A 19477-nucleotide genomic window follows, 5' to 3' on the forward strand; every position below is an offset into this window, starting at 1 on the left:
GGAAGGACTGCGCAGTTATTAGATAAATCATCAAATCAGCTAGTGAGGAAATTACCATTGAGGAAATGGGAAAAGTGAAATGGGATATGTCTGCTGAATATCCGTTTAGCTGAAAGCAAAAGTCCTGCAAGAAGGCAGACAATCATCACTGCCGACTACTTATTAGAAGAGTGCCAGCTAATGGCACTAGGTGTATTACAGAAGACTTCGTGGAAAAAAGGGAAAGCTAAGCCAACGGCCTGGATGAGGAAAAGAAGACAAAAAAATATTGGAAGAAAGTCGCTGACGACAGTACTGATGGGTCACTGGCCACCGTTCAGCCCAGACGGACAGGCTGCCTCTCACGTGCAAGGGGCTTGGTCTGCTTAACTAAAGACTGGCTGGAGCGGCCAGGAGGACAAGAGATTAGCAGCCAACGGGAGCCCTACGGTGGCCACTGCAGCAGCCCTGCAGACTCAGAGGCTACAGTATCAAACGAAATTGTGCAAGGGCCTGTCCTCTGGCACGATCTGCACACGTCCATGCTATTAAAACCCCTTATCACCCCAGTCGGGGTGGCCTTATCCAAACTGCGCCCCAGGAACGGGTCTGGGCACCTGAACACCTCCGGGTGGTGGTGGGAAGTGGTTTGGGAAAGCGCTGGTAGCTCTGACCCAACGGTACGTCTGCGACCACGCCAACAGCAGAGCAGGCAGGTAAGTGCCTGTCCAAGGAACGCGGTCTGGCACTGACGAGCTCACCCGGACAGATACAGCTGGGGTCTCACAAGTGCATGGGACGACACAGCAGAAGATACCGATGACAGCACTTACTGAAGAGCTGAATGACCAGAACTCCTCCTTCGGGGAAAACCAGCAACAAATTCCTGTAAGTGAAACCTCCTCACAGGAGCGTCAACACATGTCAGCAATAGGATGTGGAAGGGCACTCGATGCAAAACCCAACCTTAACTCTAAATTGCAACGGCGTGGGTAGGTCACTGTGCGGGCTAATAAACATCAGAGCAGGACACTAACCACTAATCAGAGGCTTTGATCACCTCTGCACTAGCAACCAAAATAGTCGAGGGCCTTTCTCGGCTCTGAGGCCAACTATCACAGCATGGCTCGCCATGGGAAAAATGGATGAACCTCCAGAGAACAACCATCTCCTTCCAAATACAGGCTTTCCTCTCTCTCCTTTTTTTACAGAGGGAGCTGAGGTACCAAACTTTCAGATAACCAAAGTTAGGTAAGCTGAATCCAGCTCTAAATGGTGAAATGAAGGCAGCATTAAAAATGTAAAAAATACTGCATAAGAAAATGGAAAAAACCATAAAAGCTTAACAGCTGATGTAAATTATAAATGAAAATTTTTGAAGTGCACCAAATGATGAGAGAAGCTAAAACTTTGCGGAAAAAAATAATGTCTGGCAGGGCTAAAACCACCAAAAAGGAGACTTTGAAATGAACACAAATACCAGAAACCAAACAAAGCCTTGAGGTGGTGTGTACTGCTTCTTGATAGTCATGGTAAAATTCTTAATATGGGAAGAGGAATTAGTACTTCTGTTCTGTGTTTGACTAATAGTACTTTCCCCTTGTAGTTTCTATCAGCAAACAGTGAAGTACTTTCCACTAATAATGATAAAAGCTGTTAAAAAGTATCTACTAGGAATAATATTTTTAGATCAGCAGGCCTGGGTAGCTTGCAGCTGGGATTCTTAAAATAATTACATGAGGAGTTATCCGGTTCAGTGAAGGTAATCTTTAATAGATCTTGGAATACCCAGGACTGGAAAGTGCTGTGTTGCACTGATATTCAAAAAGGGAGGTAAGACAACTTAAATAAGCATAAACATCCTACCCTGTCATTAATTTATTCAAAGTAACAGAAATGCTGATACAAGACTCAACTAATAAGTAAAATACGAAGCATTTTAACTTCATGGAAAAGAGGTCTTGCCAAATAAATCTGATTTTGTTATTTGAATGTATTACAAGTTTGGCTTCTAAAGGAGCTGCACAGATGTAATATATTTTCATATCTGCAGTTCCTTTAGAGGCCAAACTTGTAATACATTGTGATTAACCAGTTAGCACTATACAAAATAAATAAAGCATGGAGTAAGATCTGGATAACCGACAGCTTTCAAAAAGCACTCACTGGTGCAGAAAGGCACAAAAAGGAAAACAGTGATGAAGAGTGACGAAACTCCTCCTGTAACTCTCTGCAAAGTGTTGCTAAGATTCAGAGAAGAATTCAACGTACAGGTTTTTTTTTTCCCAATTTAAAAAATTGTATTAAAAATCCGGAGAAGGCAAAGAAATCAACCATAAAAAATACGGAAGTACAGTATTGTGAGAAGCTCAGAAAAGCTCTACCTGTTTAGCTGATTTAAAAAAGAAGATTGAGAAGTGCCTTCACTGCGATGATTAAGTAACTGCGTAGGAAAAAAAACAGGGGTGCTGAAGTACTTCTTAATTTAATGGAGGGAGAACCACATGTACCAAAGCCAATGGGTGTAAACTGAAGCTAAATACATTAAAACTGAAAATGAGGCATAAATTTTTAACTGTGCAAGCAAATTTGCATTGGCAGTGAATTTTCCATTTTTGATTTCTTCAGTTCAAGAACAGATGTCTTTCTGGAAGATGCTTTAATCAAAGAGAAGCTGCCAGGCTCCATAGAAAGCTAAGAAGGGGAAATGCAAAGAACCATATTATGCAACATGTAGAACCGAATAATTACGATAGTCACAGGCTCGTAGGGTAACTCAGGTTGGAAGGGACCTCAGGCAGCCTCAAGTCCAGCCTCCTACCGGGAACAGGGTCAAGTGAATCTCAGACCAGGTTGCTTAGAGCCCTATCCAGTTGGGTCTTGAAAAACCTCCAAGGACGGCGACAGCACAACCTCTCTGGGCCCCTGTTCCACTGCTCGAGCACCCTCACGGGGAAGAAGTTTCTCCTTATATCCAGTCCTATTTGCCCTTACAGTTTTTAAACAATTTTGGGAACTGGGAGAGTTAATTAAAAGACACTAGATTTATAAATGAAAAGTCTAGTAAGAGCCAGCGTCTAAACTAACCTTCTGTTTAATACAGTCTAGAAGATTTCATTAAAGATTCTGTCAAGCTCATAATTGAACTGCATGATTCAACTTAGCGAATGGGTCCTAAAAACATTAGTTTATCACATGTGAGTCAGCTATGGTTCCCTTCCCTCTGCTGCAATCCTCTTTCCTCCCTCCTATGTCTCCCCAGCTGCAGCACCTGCCGCTTGTGCTCGTGCTCTCTTCCCTCTGCAATATCCTGCAGTAGCCCCCATGCCCTCCTCATCGCTGTCTTACCGACACCGATATCCTCTGCTGCTCCACGCAATGCCACGTTCACGTGTCCGGCCAGTCGGGCAAGAGGAAACACACACTGTTTGGGCAGCCGGGAGATGCGAGTAGGATGGCCGAGCAGGCAGAAACGGCAGGCGTGCTGCCTGCCTGCCTGCGTTTTTGCCTGGTGGGTGGGCAAAGCTCTGCAGGTTGCTCTGCAGCCCGCGTGTTGTACAGCTTCAGAGCAGTGCATCCGAGAAAGACGGTCCACCTGGCCTCCCAGGCTTTCGAGGTGGAAGAGCAGAAAGTCAGGCCAGACGACAGAACAGCCGTTCACTCTAATGAGATGACAGCATTTACACCAGGTCGTGTTTGGGAGAATTAATTTGTGAAGGCTTACGAGTGCTTTGAAAATAATAGGGTCTACAGAAAACTCACACCAGACCATGTCACCATGTTAAAGGAGATGTCCAAACTGACTTTGTTGTAAAGAGGCTTCTCGAATGTGTGCAAGAAAAAGTTTAAAATGCTCAGACTGTGGCCATCTGAACCATGAAGAATCAAACTGTTTCTCATGCAATGACTTTTTATACTTTCCTAAATCTGTAATTCAGTTTTGGATGCTCATTTTCAGAGATATCACACTTCAACTTACAAAGGTTTCGGGTCTGAAGAAATAAAGGTGAATTTATCAAATGATTGTCTTCAATATTTTTAACAGGCCGAACAGGAAAAAATTACAGTGTGCAGAACCAGACTTAAAAAAACCCAATTACTTCCCAAATACTAATACTAACTATGTGCTCATCTGCACAGGGAAGCTAAATAAAACAGGCACCTCTGAAGAGTATTCGATCATAGCCTTTTGTATATATATTCCTATTCCAGAATGCAAGTCTAATCTGAAGGCTGACTGCACTTTAGATCTACAGACGATGTGAATTCATTATCACTTTCAAGTGCAGACAAGCTCTAAATTTTTCTGGAAGATGTGCCTAACCTATAGATCTGTTAATCTATAAATCCCCGCGCTGCTCCTGTCAGGTCATTGCTGTGATCTCTCTCCCACTTCTTCCATTGCCTATAGTATCGTTGTCGCTTCTCGTCTTAGACCAAAACCTCTCTGAGTAAGGACAATGTCTTGCCATTCACTTTACAGAGAGGCTCTTGTCCAATTTAGAGAACGGAAAGAATAAATGCATAATAATATTTCAGACTATAGTCATCAACTACGAGCTCAACTCTAGCGGGACTCTATTAAAAAAAAAGGACCCTCATCAGGAATCCAAACGATAACAGGTACTATAGATCAGAGCCAACACCATCATACTCCACAGACATCGCAGGGTTAGTGTAATATCACCTGGTGAAACACAGCACCGTGCCCCTGGGGAGTCGTGTTCTGTACTGCAGTGAATACAGTTTCCAGTTTATTTTCCAGTTAAAGTTGGAAAAACTGAATTATTACCCAGAACAGCATGCAGCTGATTACCAAATCGAATACTTCTTTAAAGCCTTCCAAATCTTACGGGTTCTTGATATTTTAACCAAAGCAGCCGCCTATGAACCTGAATACCCATTAACCATCGGCACCAATACGCAGAGCCAGTACGGAAATGACTTTTTGCAAATTCCTTCTATTCCTCGTGAAGTATTTATAAGGGTACGACAGCAAGGCAGGAATCTCGGAGCAGCAACAGTGAATTCCCGACCTGGGGAAGAGAAGGATGCACTGCATTTCTGACAGGAGATGGCTTACTTTGAGCAGTTTCATCAGCCCTTCAAGCTGCACCATCAGTTCTCTTCTGCTTTCTTGAAGTGCAGACATCCTCTGCTCTAATTCATCCTTCCTCTGTCTGTTCAAATTACATGAAAAAAAGAGTCAGAAAATAAACTTTGGGTATTGCAAAACCACTTCAGGAAATTCACCCATATAACTGTGTCTTTGGTTTTCATCACTCCCCCCTGCTTCCAATTTAAAAAAACAGAGCAAAGTACAGTACAATGACCATGAAACCTATATATAACAATCAGGCTTTTCACTTAAAATCCAGAAATCTACGCTCAACACCTTGGTAGTAGGAAGCCCTTTTCAAGAGCACTGCATTTTGAGAAAAAAAACCCCACTTTTTTCTTCCTTTTCAGAACTCTTTTAACGCCAGACCCTCCCTCCTATGGGAGGAAAGACAGACAAAAAAAAAAAAAAAAAGAGGAGAAAAGGCTGCAGATGTTTGGAAAGGAAAAGCTATCACCTGTCTGGATGGAGACTCGGCAGAGCTATTTCTGTCCACCAGTGTGACGTATAATCTTTGACATATTTGCTGTACCAGAACCCAGGTAACAAGAAAAGGAGATAATAAGTGACCTTCCCTTTCCTTGGCATCAGAAAACCACTGTATTTCTACAGATGCCTATCTGTGAGATATTTAAGGAAATATGACTGGTTTTATTTTCTATTTTAAAAAAGTAAAGAAGTGACTAATATAAGGAGAAATTCAAAGATGAACTCTCCACATGTCAGAAGTTCAGTATCTTACATGATTTAAGAAATGCTGGGCCCCACAAATCACAAAAAAAACCCCAGATTAGACAGGCTTATTTCTTCATCTACCGTTATTTCTGTGGACATAATAATGTCTTAATCCAAAGATAAAGGCACCACATATTATAGACTGAATTTTTTAAATGTCTTAGATTCTATCTATGTTCTCATGTGATATACTACAGATAAGTCATTCTGGGAATTTTAATAACCAACTAGTTTTAGAAACACCAGTTGGACATCAGAATCTGGAAAAGAAACAGGCCATTTACTTAGTCTGAACACGTCTGTTGAGTATGGCCTGCTTTCACTGTGGTGACGTGAAAATGGCCTTCCATAAGCATACACCCCAACCAGAACACTGCTAAGACAGCGTAACAGAATTAACTTGTTTCTACTCTGGTTCTTAAAAGGACAGAAGACTGTGAAGTATTCACTATCCTGGGTATCTCTTTCAACACCTTTTTGTATTTTGAAGAATGTGGTTATTAAATGCTGGAACATATCACAAAAATAAGGCAATAAAGAGAAGATTACACATGCCTGGTCACCTAGCATGTGTTAAAAACCCACCATGGACATAGCTTTATCTGTCTACACGGTCCTTTTTCTCTCTCTAGGTCAGTTCAAGGTCCGTAGCTTTTATCCCATAGTTATTTAATATAACATTCCGGTTAACAACTACAAATAATGTAAAAATCAACATATTAAATAAGTATAGCTCTCCAAATGTAGTTGTTAATGAAGAATCAACATCAATGCGTATGTCTGATTTTGGCTGATGTTATTCAGTTTCTTTTTCAATGACCTCCAGTGAAGAAAGAGGAGGTACTGTTTGTCAAGGACAAAGGGTGTTAAATGCTTAAAAAAAAAAGATATGACAGCCCCTAGGGACAAGTGGAGAGATGCCGTTTGAGGCATACGCCTGGGGCAAACGGCTCGTAGGCACCTGGGTACGAACGAGCATCCTGAGGACTTGCAAGCAGAAGCAGCCAAGCACACCTGCGTTACAAGGCAGGGATCTGCAAGGACGACGGACCCAGCCGTGCTTCTTCCAAGGTTACACTTGCCAGCAGCGTGGTAGAGCTGACTCATCTTTACGGGCTGTGTTCTCTGCAGATTTTTAAACCTGGGACACGTTGGTTTTCCATGGATTACCTTTCTCATGCTGTCACAGCCTAAATTCTACACAGCAACCGAGATCATTTGGTAACATGTGCTTAGATATAATCAAAGGCAAGGTCATCGCATAGTGCTCACGCAGGCTTGGGGAATGTCTCCTCGTTAGCTGTGACTTCGTGAAGTACTTTCGCATCACAGATAACCTGCTAATTGTGAACTTCCAGTGTGATGTTATACAGTCAAGAAAACGAATGTGCATTTTGAATTTATTAATGAGAGTGATGTTTGGTGGTAAGAAAGCTAACACTAGTTCTATCTATAGCACCAGTGAGACTACGTATGAGATACTGCAGCCAGTATACTCCAGCCTATATATAGAAGAGATGCAGAGGACTTAGAGAGAACCTGACAGCAAGCTAAAGGGGTAGCTGGAGATCTGGCAAACCTGCTTTATGGAGTAACTGAAGACGTTCAAGCTATTTACGCAAGATGAGGTTAAGAGGGGAGGGAATCAAAATCTCTAAATACTCACACACAAAGAGGAATTTTGCAAAAGGCCTTTTTAGCCCAGTAGACAAAAGCACGGGGAAACACAAGGTTTGGAAAATGGCACTAGGCTTATGAAGGTTAGAAATAACGTGCGCACTTCTAGTCCACTGAGCACAGACGAGGCACAGAAATTAACTGATGATCACATTAACAGTATCGGGGGACATGGTGTTCCTTCCATCTCTCAAATGAAAGCCTGAACGTCTGTCTTACATGGATGCTGTAGCCTGGTCAAAAAGGGTTCTGTAGGAGCGCTGCAGGGAGAAATTTCCCAGCCTGTGTTACATAGAAGGCCAGACTGGACAATCATGATGACTGGACAGGCTTTACATGCTTAATTCAACCTTTTTTTTCTTTCGTAACTCTTCTATTTGCCAGTGGTGTTTGCATATTTGAAGGCCAGAAATGGCTACAATGACCATTCAGCTTTTTTCTCTTTAGCAAAATACAGGCCCTCTAATTCCTCCTGGTTAGCTCCGTTTTGTTCCCAGTAACCTGTATTTTTGGAAGAGCGTCTTCAGGAAAGACATCTAGGGACTGAAAACCTTATTGCTGCTCTTGAGATTATTGCCTCGCTTTAAAAAGCATGTGCTTTATTTGGTCTGAATGTGGCTGGTTTCCAGTTTAAGCTCTTGGTTCTTATATCCTTCTCTGCTGGGTCAAACAGCACATCAAGTTGCCCCGCAACCTCTTTTTTCTCCACCTCTTGCATAACATTTGTGGGTATCTATCTTCTGCATCCTCTCCAGTTTTTTAAACATTTAAAAAAAAATATACATAGCTATGTAAAGCATAAAGCTAGAAAATCTATGAGCTATTATCATTAGGTAACAGAATGAAAAATATCAGTGCGATACCAAAATGTACTATAATGTAGCGAATTCTGTATGAAAAAGTAATGAAAGAAGTTGAAAGCCTTAGATTTCGCAATACGGGGCTGGATTATACCTTGCAGACACTGCCTGCAAGTTGCAGTAGCTCCATCCTGAGGGCACTGCACTTTATGGAAAACCTTTAAACATTCCTGGGAAGCACAACAACCGTGCCATTTCCTACGCGGGCAGGAAAAGTTTACCCCAACGAATGATAGACAATGCAGTTTGCAAAGAGCTGCTGCTGCCAAGAGCTTAAATTTTAGAACCTACTTTAGATCAGAGATGGCATTTTTGAAGGTTGAGCTCTAAATTAACTAGTAATAGAAGATGAAATAAAATATAGCCAGAGAATGCCCTTGTGACTACCCAAACTATGAAACACTTTATTCTATAAATACTGACAATTTTTCCCTGTCACTTCAAAATGCAAACTTAATCAAAGAGGCTTTGAAGATTGTTCTCCAACTTTGGATGTATGTCTGACTATCTGTAGGTATGAACTTTCGGCGTTTCACTGACTAATCAAATAACTGACATTTATCTTCAACTCCACTCCTTTGGAAAAGAAATAATAAGCAGTTAATGCCATTTCTGCTAGTTTTTCTCATCGGTTTCCTCTTTACAAACAGTTTTCTGAACTATACAAATAGAATTCATTTTAAGAGACATTTTTATTTACTTCTAAATCCACTTAAAAAAAGGCCAAATTGCAGTATGCTGTCAGTCTTCAGGATTCAGCATTTTAAATAACCCTTGAAGGTCACTGACGACACGCTGGTATTAGCATATTTCCCCAATCACAGCCAGTGCTGTCTGTGCCACAGAGCAGGCTCCGCGGGCTGACTGGCCCTGGTACCGAATGCACACGAGCTTTAGATATTTCTTTTACCGTAGAAGCCGGAGTTCAGCCAATAAAGTCGGGTTCTGCTGGGCTTTCTCAGGGGTGGGTTGAGAGGCTTGTTCATGTTCCAGCCTGAGACGCTGAATTTCTTGGAGTATCTCTCTATAGAAATGACAGAGGGGAGATTAAAGAGGAAAAAGGTCAGTCTCTGCCCTGCTCTTAAATACTGTTATAGCCCTTCAAGCACTCTTTCTGTCAGTCCCCAGCCTAAGTACAGCAATTTTGTTCACGTTATGACTGGCACAGACTCAAACCCAAGACAGGTAAGTTAGCGCAGTCCTACAAATTGCTGCAATATACATAGAAAATTTATTACTTAATAAGAAGTATGAAATCACTTATGTGCCATATGCTGGCAATGTCTCTCCAAAACCATTCATGCGGAATGGGCTAAAAGACTGTTCTAAGAGGAAAAAAGTTCCCTTTTCAGCATAATCTGCATTGCACATGCTGTAGGAAGGGCTCTGAAGCGGCACTGCCAGCATCCGCGGCCGTGCTGGCACCGGTTGGCTTCCCACTCACCTTTCCAAGGGCTCCTGGCAAGTCAGCAGGAATAAGGAAAATAACAGCTCATAGTAATAGAGACAAACTCGCGAGGTCTCACAAAGGGAAGGCGATCAGCCAGCTTCTGCGTAGCCAGAGGTGAGGGAACGTAGCACTGACGGCCAAGGACTCACTTATTGAAATGGAAATGAAATCCTTCTGAGAGTGATGATTATAATCTCTAATTCTCCCCCCTGCTCTTTTTTAAAACTGCTGAGCTGCTCTCCTTGCAAGGTTTCATACCAGCACTGATTGAGATCTCCCTTATCTGTGATCTCGACGAATAATTTCAAATACCTGCAAGGTCTTTTGGTAGCGTAGTGAAGCTATGATGCTCACATGGTGCAAGGATCGAGCTGTTCCCGTGCTCTCCAGGAACTGGTTCTCCTCCAAACTAACCTTAAGAAGTATTTCTACCTGGTGTCCTGGGGGTGCCTTGGCAAGGGGCCATGCAGGCAGCAAGCTCACGCACGCCAGCTGAGGTGCAGCTGGAGCAAAGGACGACCCGAGCATGGCTACGAGGCCAGTACATCACCAGACATCCCGAGAGGCTCCGTAGGCAACCTACAGGCTGCTGGTGCCGTAAGGCACATGGGGTTTGCAACTGTTCAACGGCTTGCTTTTTAGTGCTGCACCCTCTTCGTTTCTCTTAGCTGGAGAAACATGAACTTGAACTGTGGGTGCTGAAGAAGCAGGTAATTGCAAATACAATATTATGATAAAAACAGAGTGATCTCTTCTTAACAGTCTCTCTGGAGCAAGAAGAATGATTGAATCATAGAATGGTTTGGGTGGGAAGGAACCTCTAAAGGCCATCTAGTCCAACCCCCCTGCCGTGGGCAGGGACATCTGCAACTAGATCAGGTTGCTCAGAGCCCCGTCCAGCCTGACCTGGAATGTTTCCAGGGATGGGGCATCCACCACCTCTCTGGGCAACCTGGGCCAGTGTCTCACCACCCTCAGCGTAAATAATTTCTTCCTTATATCTAGTCTGAATCTCCCCCCCTTTAGTTTAAAGCCATTCCCCCTTGTCCTGTCACTACAGGCCCTGCTAAAAAGTCTGTCCCCATCTTTTTTATAAGCCCCCTTTAAGTACTGACAGGCTGCAATAAGGTCTCCCCGGAGCCTTCTCTTCTCCGGGCTGAACAACCCCAACTCTCTCAGCCTTTCTCCATAGCAGAGGTGTTCCAGCCCTCTGGTCATCCTCGTGTCCCTCCTCTGGACCCGCTCCAACAGGTCCGTGTCTTTCCCGTGCTGAGGACCCCCGAGCTGGAGGCAGTGCTGCAGGGGGGGTCTTACCAGAGCAGAGCAGAGGGGCAGAATCCCCTCCCTCGACCTGCTGGCCACGCTGCTGGTGGTGCAGCCCAGGGTACGATTGTCCTTCTGGGCTGCGAGCGCACATTGCTGGCTCATGTCCAGAAGAAGGAAACCATCTCCTACAGCCCATCTCCTGTTTCTTCCAGGACTCCCAGTTTCTTCAGACTTTTTTGTTTTCCAGCAGAAGGAAAAAAAACACTCATTCTTCTCAAGCTGAATTTACCCACCCCAGCTTTTCAACCTGCTCGCTCCACTACATCGCAGCTGATTTATTTTCCTGCTGCCACCTGAATGGCTTACCCTGCTGCGAGAAGTTTGCTGGGTTTGCAGATAGCAATGCAAGATAGCAATGCAGCTCCTGACGCTCAGCATCAGTTAAGATGATTTTAAGAAGATCAGTGAAGAAGATCAACCTGCTCCCTGGGGAATCAGGGCACCGCAGCTGCATCCGCACTGAACTAATTGGTTAATGAGGCAGCTACACCTTTCAACAAAAGATCTAGGAAAACAATCTGGTTAATATAATACAAAAGGTTAAAAACAACAAAGCACAAGGACTGAAGGCACTTCTCTCCTCAAATGTTGTTCCTAAAACAATACTGATCAAAGCTTGCGGTTTACCTGTTTTTGTTTTCCAGCTCTGCTATCAGCTGTCTTTGTTGTTTATTGGCATCAAAGCTGAAACCCAGGTCTGCTGGTGGGCGAGGCTGGTGGATGAGGAACAGAGAAAAATTAGACGAAATATTCATTACCTGTTACCACATATGACACAGTTTGGATCCAGCCCCGTATTTCCTGAATGCCGTGGTACAATACTTACAGCCCAGGCTGCAAAACTATGAAAATAGCTGTGCTGAGATGGACTACGGGGGCACATCGAGATGTGGTTTTACAGCTGGCTTGGTCTGATCTCATGGGTGGGTGGCTGCTGAAAGGGTGACCTGGCTCATTGTCCTCACTATCCGTCTGAAGAATTTTATTTGCCTTTTTTTTTTAAAGACCTTCAGAAAAAAATACACCATACTTACCTGTTCCTAAAGCACCAACAGGCTTCCCTGGGAAGAGATGCAGCTACACCTTTTATCATAAAGTCTTCTAGTGAAACACTGACCTTCCCATATGTCAGCTAGTGAAGAATCACAGAATCATAGAATCATAGAATCATTAAGGTTGGAAAAGACCTCTAAGATCATCAAGTCCAACCGTCGACCCAACACCACCATGCCCACTAAACCATGTCCCTAAGTGCTGCATCTACACGTCTTTTAAATACCTCCAGGGATGGTGACTCAACCACTTCCCTGGGCAGCCTGGTCCAATCTTTAACCACTCTTTCCGTAAAGACATTTTTCCTCATGTCCAAGAAAAGTTAGAATAACTTATAGCTTATGAACAGGATTATTCACAGACATTAAATTTAAGCATGGTCACTGCCTCTGGAAAATCTAATTCTTCTCAACCCCTCAAAAGCATCAATTGAAGGGAGATTGCTGAATAAATGCATTTTCCCAGTGAGTCCTGACCTTTGTGATCCTTGCGTTTGGCACTTTTCACTAGCAGCCGTCACCACTACTGAGAAAATGACTGGGCAATTAAACAAGAGTCTGTAGTTTCTGGGAGAACCTGTTGGCAGCTGGGCTGGATGGTGAAGAAGCCAGTTATATGGACCAAGGAGAGAGAGAGAAAAATTACAGGGTCTTGTACTGGTTCAGTGCATTCTTCCAGTGGAATCCTAAGATGCTGCTTAGGAGGTCGAGTACAACTCAGAACTACCCTTCTGGCCATTAGACACAAGAAGTTGTCCACTCGCAGCTGGGGAGACACCTTTTATCACGGACAGGTCTCCGTGGCTAAGAAATGCCTGAGGAACAAGATGGTATGTAGGGTCTGCTTCTAACACCAGGTCATTACAGAATCACAGAATGGTTGAGGTTGGAAGGGACCTCTGGAGGCATTCTGCTCAAGCAGGGCCACCGAGAGCCGGTTGCCCAGGACCGTGTCCAGATGGCTTCTGAGTATCTCCAAGGTGGGAGACTCCACAACCTTCCTGGGCAGCCTGTGCCAGTGCTCGGTCACCCTCACATTGAGAAGTGTTTCCTGATGTTCAGAGGGAACCTCCTGTGGTCCAGTTTGTGCCCGTGGCCTCTGGTCCTGGCACAGGGCACCACTGGGAAGAGCCTGGCTCGTCATCTTTGCACCTTCCCTGCAGGTATTTGTATACATGGATTCAATCCCCCTGAGCCTTCTCTGCTCGAGGCTGAGCAGTCCCAGCTCCCTCAGCCTTTCCTCATAGTAGAGATGCTCCAGTCCCCAGATTAGATTTCCTTATTCTGGTGGTCTTTGGGTCCCGTGCAGAGAGGGTGTGTTCATATCGGTAGCGCAGATGATTAAGGCCATGGAGCCTCTGCCTCTCACCATGTACTTGAGAAATGGGGTGTCTTCTGACACAGCAGAGCACTTCTGTGCTCTGCTTTTGCCTTTTTGTTTTCATCTGATCTCAAGATTGCACAGATTTTTACCACAACATTTTCAGAAGGACCTCAGATTGAGATCCTGGTTTGAGAAGACACTTGCACAACCATTTTCGGAAACTATTTGGGTAGAAAAAGAGCAGTCGGATAGAGGAGCTTGGTATCCATCAGTGCTCCTGGAGACAGGGTGGAGAGTGACAGATCCAGGATGAAGGGGACAGACACTGCTAGGCTTTCAGTTTTGTTTTGCTGTGGGTATCTAGAGCCAACCCTGACTGGATTTAGGCTTGAATTGCAGATAGCACTTCTCTTCTTCGGGCAAAACCTACATGGTGGGTGGGCTTGCACGTGGTAACTGAGCCTTGCTTGAAAGACATGCCTACAAGCTGGTCTTGTGTGTCCTCCTGGGTGATCCGACGGACACATCAGGAGTCTCCTAATGATGTGGAAATTGCCTGTGTAAAAACTGCTTAGTAAGGCAGGTCCCAGGCAAGAAGAAACAAAACATCTTGGGAGTTAAAATGAACAGTGTGAAAAATAAAAATAAATCAACCCAGAAACCGAAGTGCAGAAACACAGTTCGCTGCAGCAGGGTCAGAAAACCCACCTCTTCCCCCAGGCAGCGGTGACGGCACAGGGTGGGCTCTGCTCTCACACCAAGGACCAGGGCTAGTGTGGGCGAGGAGCTGGGACGGACCTGTGGATACAGCCGGTATCCAGCTTTCATCTCTCCTCTCCTCTCCTCTCCTCTCCTCTCCTCTCCTCTCCCCTCCCCTCCTCTCCTCTCCTCTCCCCTCCCCTCCCCTCCTCTCCTCTCCTCTCCTCTCCTCTCCTCTCCTCTCCTCTCCTCTCCTCTCCTCTCCTCTCCTCTCCTCTCCTCTCCTCTCCTCTCCTCTCCCCTCCTCTCCTCTCCTCTCCTCTCCTCTCCTCTCCTCTCCTCTCCTCTCCTCTCCTCTCCTCTCCTCTCCTCTCCCCTCCTCTCCCTCTCCTCTCCTCTCCTCTCCTCTCCTCTCCTCTCTCCTCTCCTCTCCTCTCCTCTCTCCTCTCCTCTCCTCTCCTCTCCTCTCCTCTCCTCTCCTCTCCTCTCCTCTCCTCTCCTCTCCTCTCCTCTCCTCTCCTCTCCACGTTCGGGGTAGGTGCACAGCGTAGGCAGCAGCACTGCCACCACTCTTTCCATCTTGGGGTGACCTGAACAGTCTTGGTGTAGATAACGTTGATATGACCTACCGGTTCCCCCGAAACAGCGCGTGACACAGCCGAGGTCCCATGGTCTCTCCCTGCATCCTGGTACAATCAGCTACGAGGACAAGTGCAGGTGACGTGTTTCACCTGCAGCCTCAGGAGCTTCCTGAGGCTCTGGGGCTCTTGGGGCTCCAACCGAAGCACATGAACCTTTGTTCTGCTGCAAAGTAGGACTGTGCCTATAAAAACACAATCTTGTCCTTAATCCCTTTCTTCAGAAATCCTGTCCAAAGCCTGAAATCACCCTCATGACCTAAAGTACTCGAGTCCTCAGGAGCAAAGACAATGCTGCAGAGAACTTAGAGGAGACACATCCCTCATGCTGCTCACTTTCAAACATCACTAGTCAAGAGGTCTTTTGGAAACTGTACAGTGGCTATTTTGTATGACAATTCAATGTCCTCTTATTTGTTCTATTGCTTCCAAGAGTCCATTTAATTTTTTATGGTAACTCAGAATCACAGAGTCATCGGGGTTGGAAAGGACCTTTTGAGATGGTCTAATCCAAAACAGGGGTTTTGGATTGCTCAAAGCAATGTCACCTACAGCGGGTTGCTCAGGACATTGTCCAGCTGAGTTCTGAATACCTCCAAGGATGAAGACTCCACAACCGGCTGCGGTGACTTGTTCCAGTATTTGAGCACTTACACCATAATAAAGTTTTTTCTTCTGTTCAAATGGAAGTGAGCCAAGCCATGGCCTCTTGTTGTGTAACGGCACCACTGAAGAGAGTCTGGCTCTATTGTCTTACTTGCAACCATCATATATTAATACACAAAAAGACCCCCACAAGTCTTCCCAAGGCTAAACAAGCCCAGAAAAAAAAATTCAGGCTGCTGATTCGCCACCAACATCTAAACCTTCCAGGTTCTTAAACTTAAAAGGCACCTGATGCTCAGCCTGAAAGTTTGCAAAGGGGATGCCTATGCTGGTGAAATAAAAAGCACCAGGCAGAGGCACTGGAATTTGATCACCCATTCTGTTAGATATTTAGTATGGCCCCTGCCTTATTTTTAGCCCAGACTAACTAGCTCTCTCAAGCAATTCTCAGCATGGTTTGGGATTTACCCTAAGCCAAGAGCTATCTGCAGCAGGTGGTTTGTACGCAGCTGCACTGTTCTGGAGGGTGAGAGCGCTCAATATTATAGATGTGGGCACCAAAGTTTTTAATGATTGCTATATACAAAGCCCAACTGTCTATCGTACACTCAGCTGTTGAGAAATAGCACTTATCTCTCACCTAATCTATACTACAATGTGGACGCAGGAGGAGAGTTGTCTAAACTTTTGCATATTCAAAAGTGTATCAGAGTCGCCTGAGACAGCGTTGAGCCTGCTGAAAATACAACAGAGGTACGTGTCTAATTGCTACTGCACTTGTCCAGAAAATATCTGACACCAGTTCTAGATATATCTGACCTTGAATGGATAATAAGACACAGCTCCTGTGCCACATTCCCCAACAAACAGGCATCCTGGGAGGCAGCAGGCTCCATCCTCCCTGTGAAAGCCCAGCCGCAGGCAGCACTGCAAGATGCAGTGGCGGTCAGGAGGCAGCCCTGGGATTCTGGTTTGTGCTCTCTGGGTTAGGTTTTACCAAAAAAATTCAACGGTGGTCTAATATTAAAAAATATTAACTGCCCAGGACATGGAATTTAAAGCCTTGGGGTAAAAACTCAGATTAGAAAAGAGAAACAGACTGAAGACAACACAGACAGATGTTTCGAGTAGCCGGGGCATGAGGAAATTCATCAGAGTACTTAGATCTTGGTACTTAAATAAACCTAAGGCAATCTCAGAGCTTTTGTGTTCATCTCTGAAAGCACTAAGTTTTATAAGGTGACACTCCAGACGCTAGAAGAGGCTATCCATAAAGCTTACACCTAGAAACAATGTAAGAAGGAACTAACAACTACAGACCAGTCAGCTTAACCTCAGTTCTCGGGGAAAAAACACAAAATAAAACCACTTGTAAATACTTAGAAGATAGGCTAAGTAAAGTTCTACATGGAGTTTTTAAGAAAAAATCATGCCAAAGCAAACTACTTTCCTTCCATAGTAAAAAATCAAATCCTATGTATAGGAGAGAAACTATTAACACAGTAGACTTTCATCTCAGCAATGCTTTTGACGTCCTCTTGTGGGGTTTTACAGCTTTTCTCTTAGATTTAGTACCATTCAATATTTTCATTAATATCATGGATGATGGAATAAAGTATTTACTTCTTACATCTGCAGACTGTATCACACTGTGGTGAGCTCCTACTGCTTTATAGGACAAGGTAAAACATAAAATATACTAAAATACAAAATTATTTGAGAAATTGGAGAAATGGTTTGAAAAAATAGGTTGCATTCCATTAAGACGAGTGCAAACTCTCACATTTACTTGCGACATGTCAACTACCCAGACGCCCAGCGGACGAGGCAGCAATTCTGCAAAAAGGGATTTGCAAATGAGTTTAGTTCACAACCCAAACACGAGTCAATAACCTCAGGCTGCTGCAGAGTCCAGGAACGGGTTGTCTGAGGCAGGGTATGCTATGTACTACCGACGCATGACTTATCCCTGGTCTCTGACTCAGGTGAACTGCTGTTCCCAGCCTGAGCATTACGATTTAAAAAAAGCTAAGGGTCAACTGGAGAAAGAGGGTGAAGAAGAAGAATGATCAGAGGTCTGTAAATCATGACAATGAGGAAAGACTGAAAGAATGAAAAGAATAAAAGAATGAGAGGAGACAACATAAGAAACTTCAAATATACAACACTTGTTGTAAAGAGGCAAGTAGTACATTGCTCTCCATATCCCATGAGATAGGAGAATGAGTAGTAGGCTCAAACCGAGCAAGGAAGCATTATGTTAGGATTCAGGGAAAACCTTTTATTGGTAGGCGAATTTACACACTGGAACAAATTTCCTCGATGGACTCCATCCGGAGTGGACTCCATCCACTGAGGTTTTTTTAAAATAATTTGGTAAGCATCTGCCCAAGAATGGTTTATGTGTAGCTGAGCTGACCTACAGTGGAAAATGCCTGTCGGTAGGTCCTAGCTGGCCTGTCATTCAGAACCAGGGAAACCACTAAACTGTCAGGGCACTCCAGCTTTGATAATGCGGGTGCAGGCTGCGTGTAGGGTGTTTACATTTATACCAGTCCATTACTTGCAAAGAGATAAGGTATCCAATCAAATATTCATAAGTGATGGCCAGCTTGAACTTTCATACTGCAGAGGGCAATGTTGTTTGTTTGGCCATTTCCAGCCTCTGCCGATTCCTCACAGGTCACTGTTCCCTTTCAAAGAACGTAAGGGAAAACCTTCCTCTAATCAATAAACAAAGCTAGGTAGCTTTCTCCTCTCTATTTGGATCTAGTGCAGAAACATGTCACCTCCAGGTTCCGTAGCTGAAACTTTCCCTGAGCATTGTTTCCTGCGATGTGGTAAATAGGAACATCTCAGAACATTTCACCCCCCCCATCCTCCTCCTCCTTCTCCTCCTCCTCCTCCTCCTCCTCCTCCTCTCTTTTAAAAAAAGTAATCTTTCCTCTAAAATACCCTTAGAATGTCCTGTAACTCATATTTCGATCAAATCTAAAGATATTAGAGATCGTCACTATTTTCAGGCTTGTGAACTAGGTTCATAGTTATTCGAATCAACAACCTCCCATCTCTTCTTGAGAAGAGGGATTTTGATTGAGGGATTTTTTTCCTTTATCTTTTAAAGCCCAAAAAATCTGACTCCCAGACACCTTTCTGCTCCCATCGCTTCTCAAGCTCTTTGATTAGGTTTTCCCTATCATTCTTCCTTTTTTCTTTTATCATTCTTGTTACCAGTCTTCATTCACATTGCTTTATTAACATCTAGAGACCTGTGAGAAAAACCACAGTATTTCATAGAAACTACAGAAGTTACTGACCACCACATTCCCAGTAACAAAGAAGTAAGATTAACCAAGAACTCAGATATTTTTCTTTTTTCAGTTCTTTTGTTGATGGGAAGAAGTCTTTGCATTTATGTTGCATTTTCGGGTGGCTTTTCTAGTAGCTTGTCCTGGTTTCAGCTGGGATAGAGTTAATTTCCTTCCCAGTAGCTGGTACAGTGCTGTGTTTTAGATTTAGGAAGAGAACAATGTTGATAACACACCGATGGTTTAGTTGTTGCTGAGCAGTGCTTACACTAGTCAAGGGCTTTTCAGCTCCCCATGCTCTACCGACTGAGAAGGCTGGAGGTGCACAAGAAGCTGGGAGGGGGCACAGCCAGGGCAGCTGACCCCAACTGGCCAGAGGGACGTTCCATACCATGGGACGTCATGCTCAGTACATAAACTGGGGAAAGCTGGCCGGGGGGGGCCGCTGCTCGGGGACTGGCTGGGCATCGGTCGGCGGGTGGTGAGCAATTGTACTGTGCATCACTTGCTTTGTATATTCTTTTATCATTATTATTATTATTTCGCCTTTCTTCTCTGTCCTATTAAACTGTCTTTATCTCAACCCACAAATTTTACTTTTTTTTTCCGATTGTCTCCCACATCCCACTGGGGAGGGGGGGGAGTGAGCGAGCGGCTGTGTGGTGTTCAGCTGCCTGCCGGGTTAAACCACAGCATAGCTCAAG

General features: G+C 44.3%; 1 protein-coding gene across 15 annotated transcripts in view; it reads right to left on the reverse strand.

Moving 5' to 3' along the window:
- The window catches only part of DTNB (dystrobrevin beta), a 222173-nt gene that overhangs the window by 60548 nt on the left and 142148 nt on the right, over nucleotides 1–19477 (reverse strand). For all 15 annotated transcript variants that reach the window (XM_076332466.1, XM_076332465.1, XM_076332461.1 and 12 more), the window contains 3 exons: nucleotides 11774–11859; nucleotides 9281–9394; nucleotides 5063–5159 (listed from right to left, as the gene is read on the reverse strand). In XM_076332466.1, the coding sequence (XP_076188581.1) occupies nucleotides 5063–5159; nucleotides 9281–9394; nucleotides 11774–11859 (297 nt within the window). The remainder of the gene's footprint in view (nucleotides 1–5062; nucleotides 5160–9280; nucleotides 9395–11773; nucleotides 11860–19477) is intronic.

The sequence above is a fragment of the Aptenodytes patagonicus genome, chromosome 3 (genome assembly GCF_965638725.1).
Source record: "Aptenodytes patagonicus chromosome 3, bAptPat1.pri.cur, whole genome shotgun sequence".
NCBI classification, from domain to species: domain Eukaryota; kingdom Metazoa; phylum Chordata; class Aves; order Sphenisciformes; family Spheniscidae; genus Aptenodytes; species Aptenodytes patagonicus.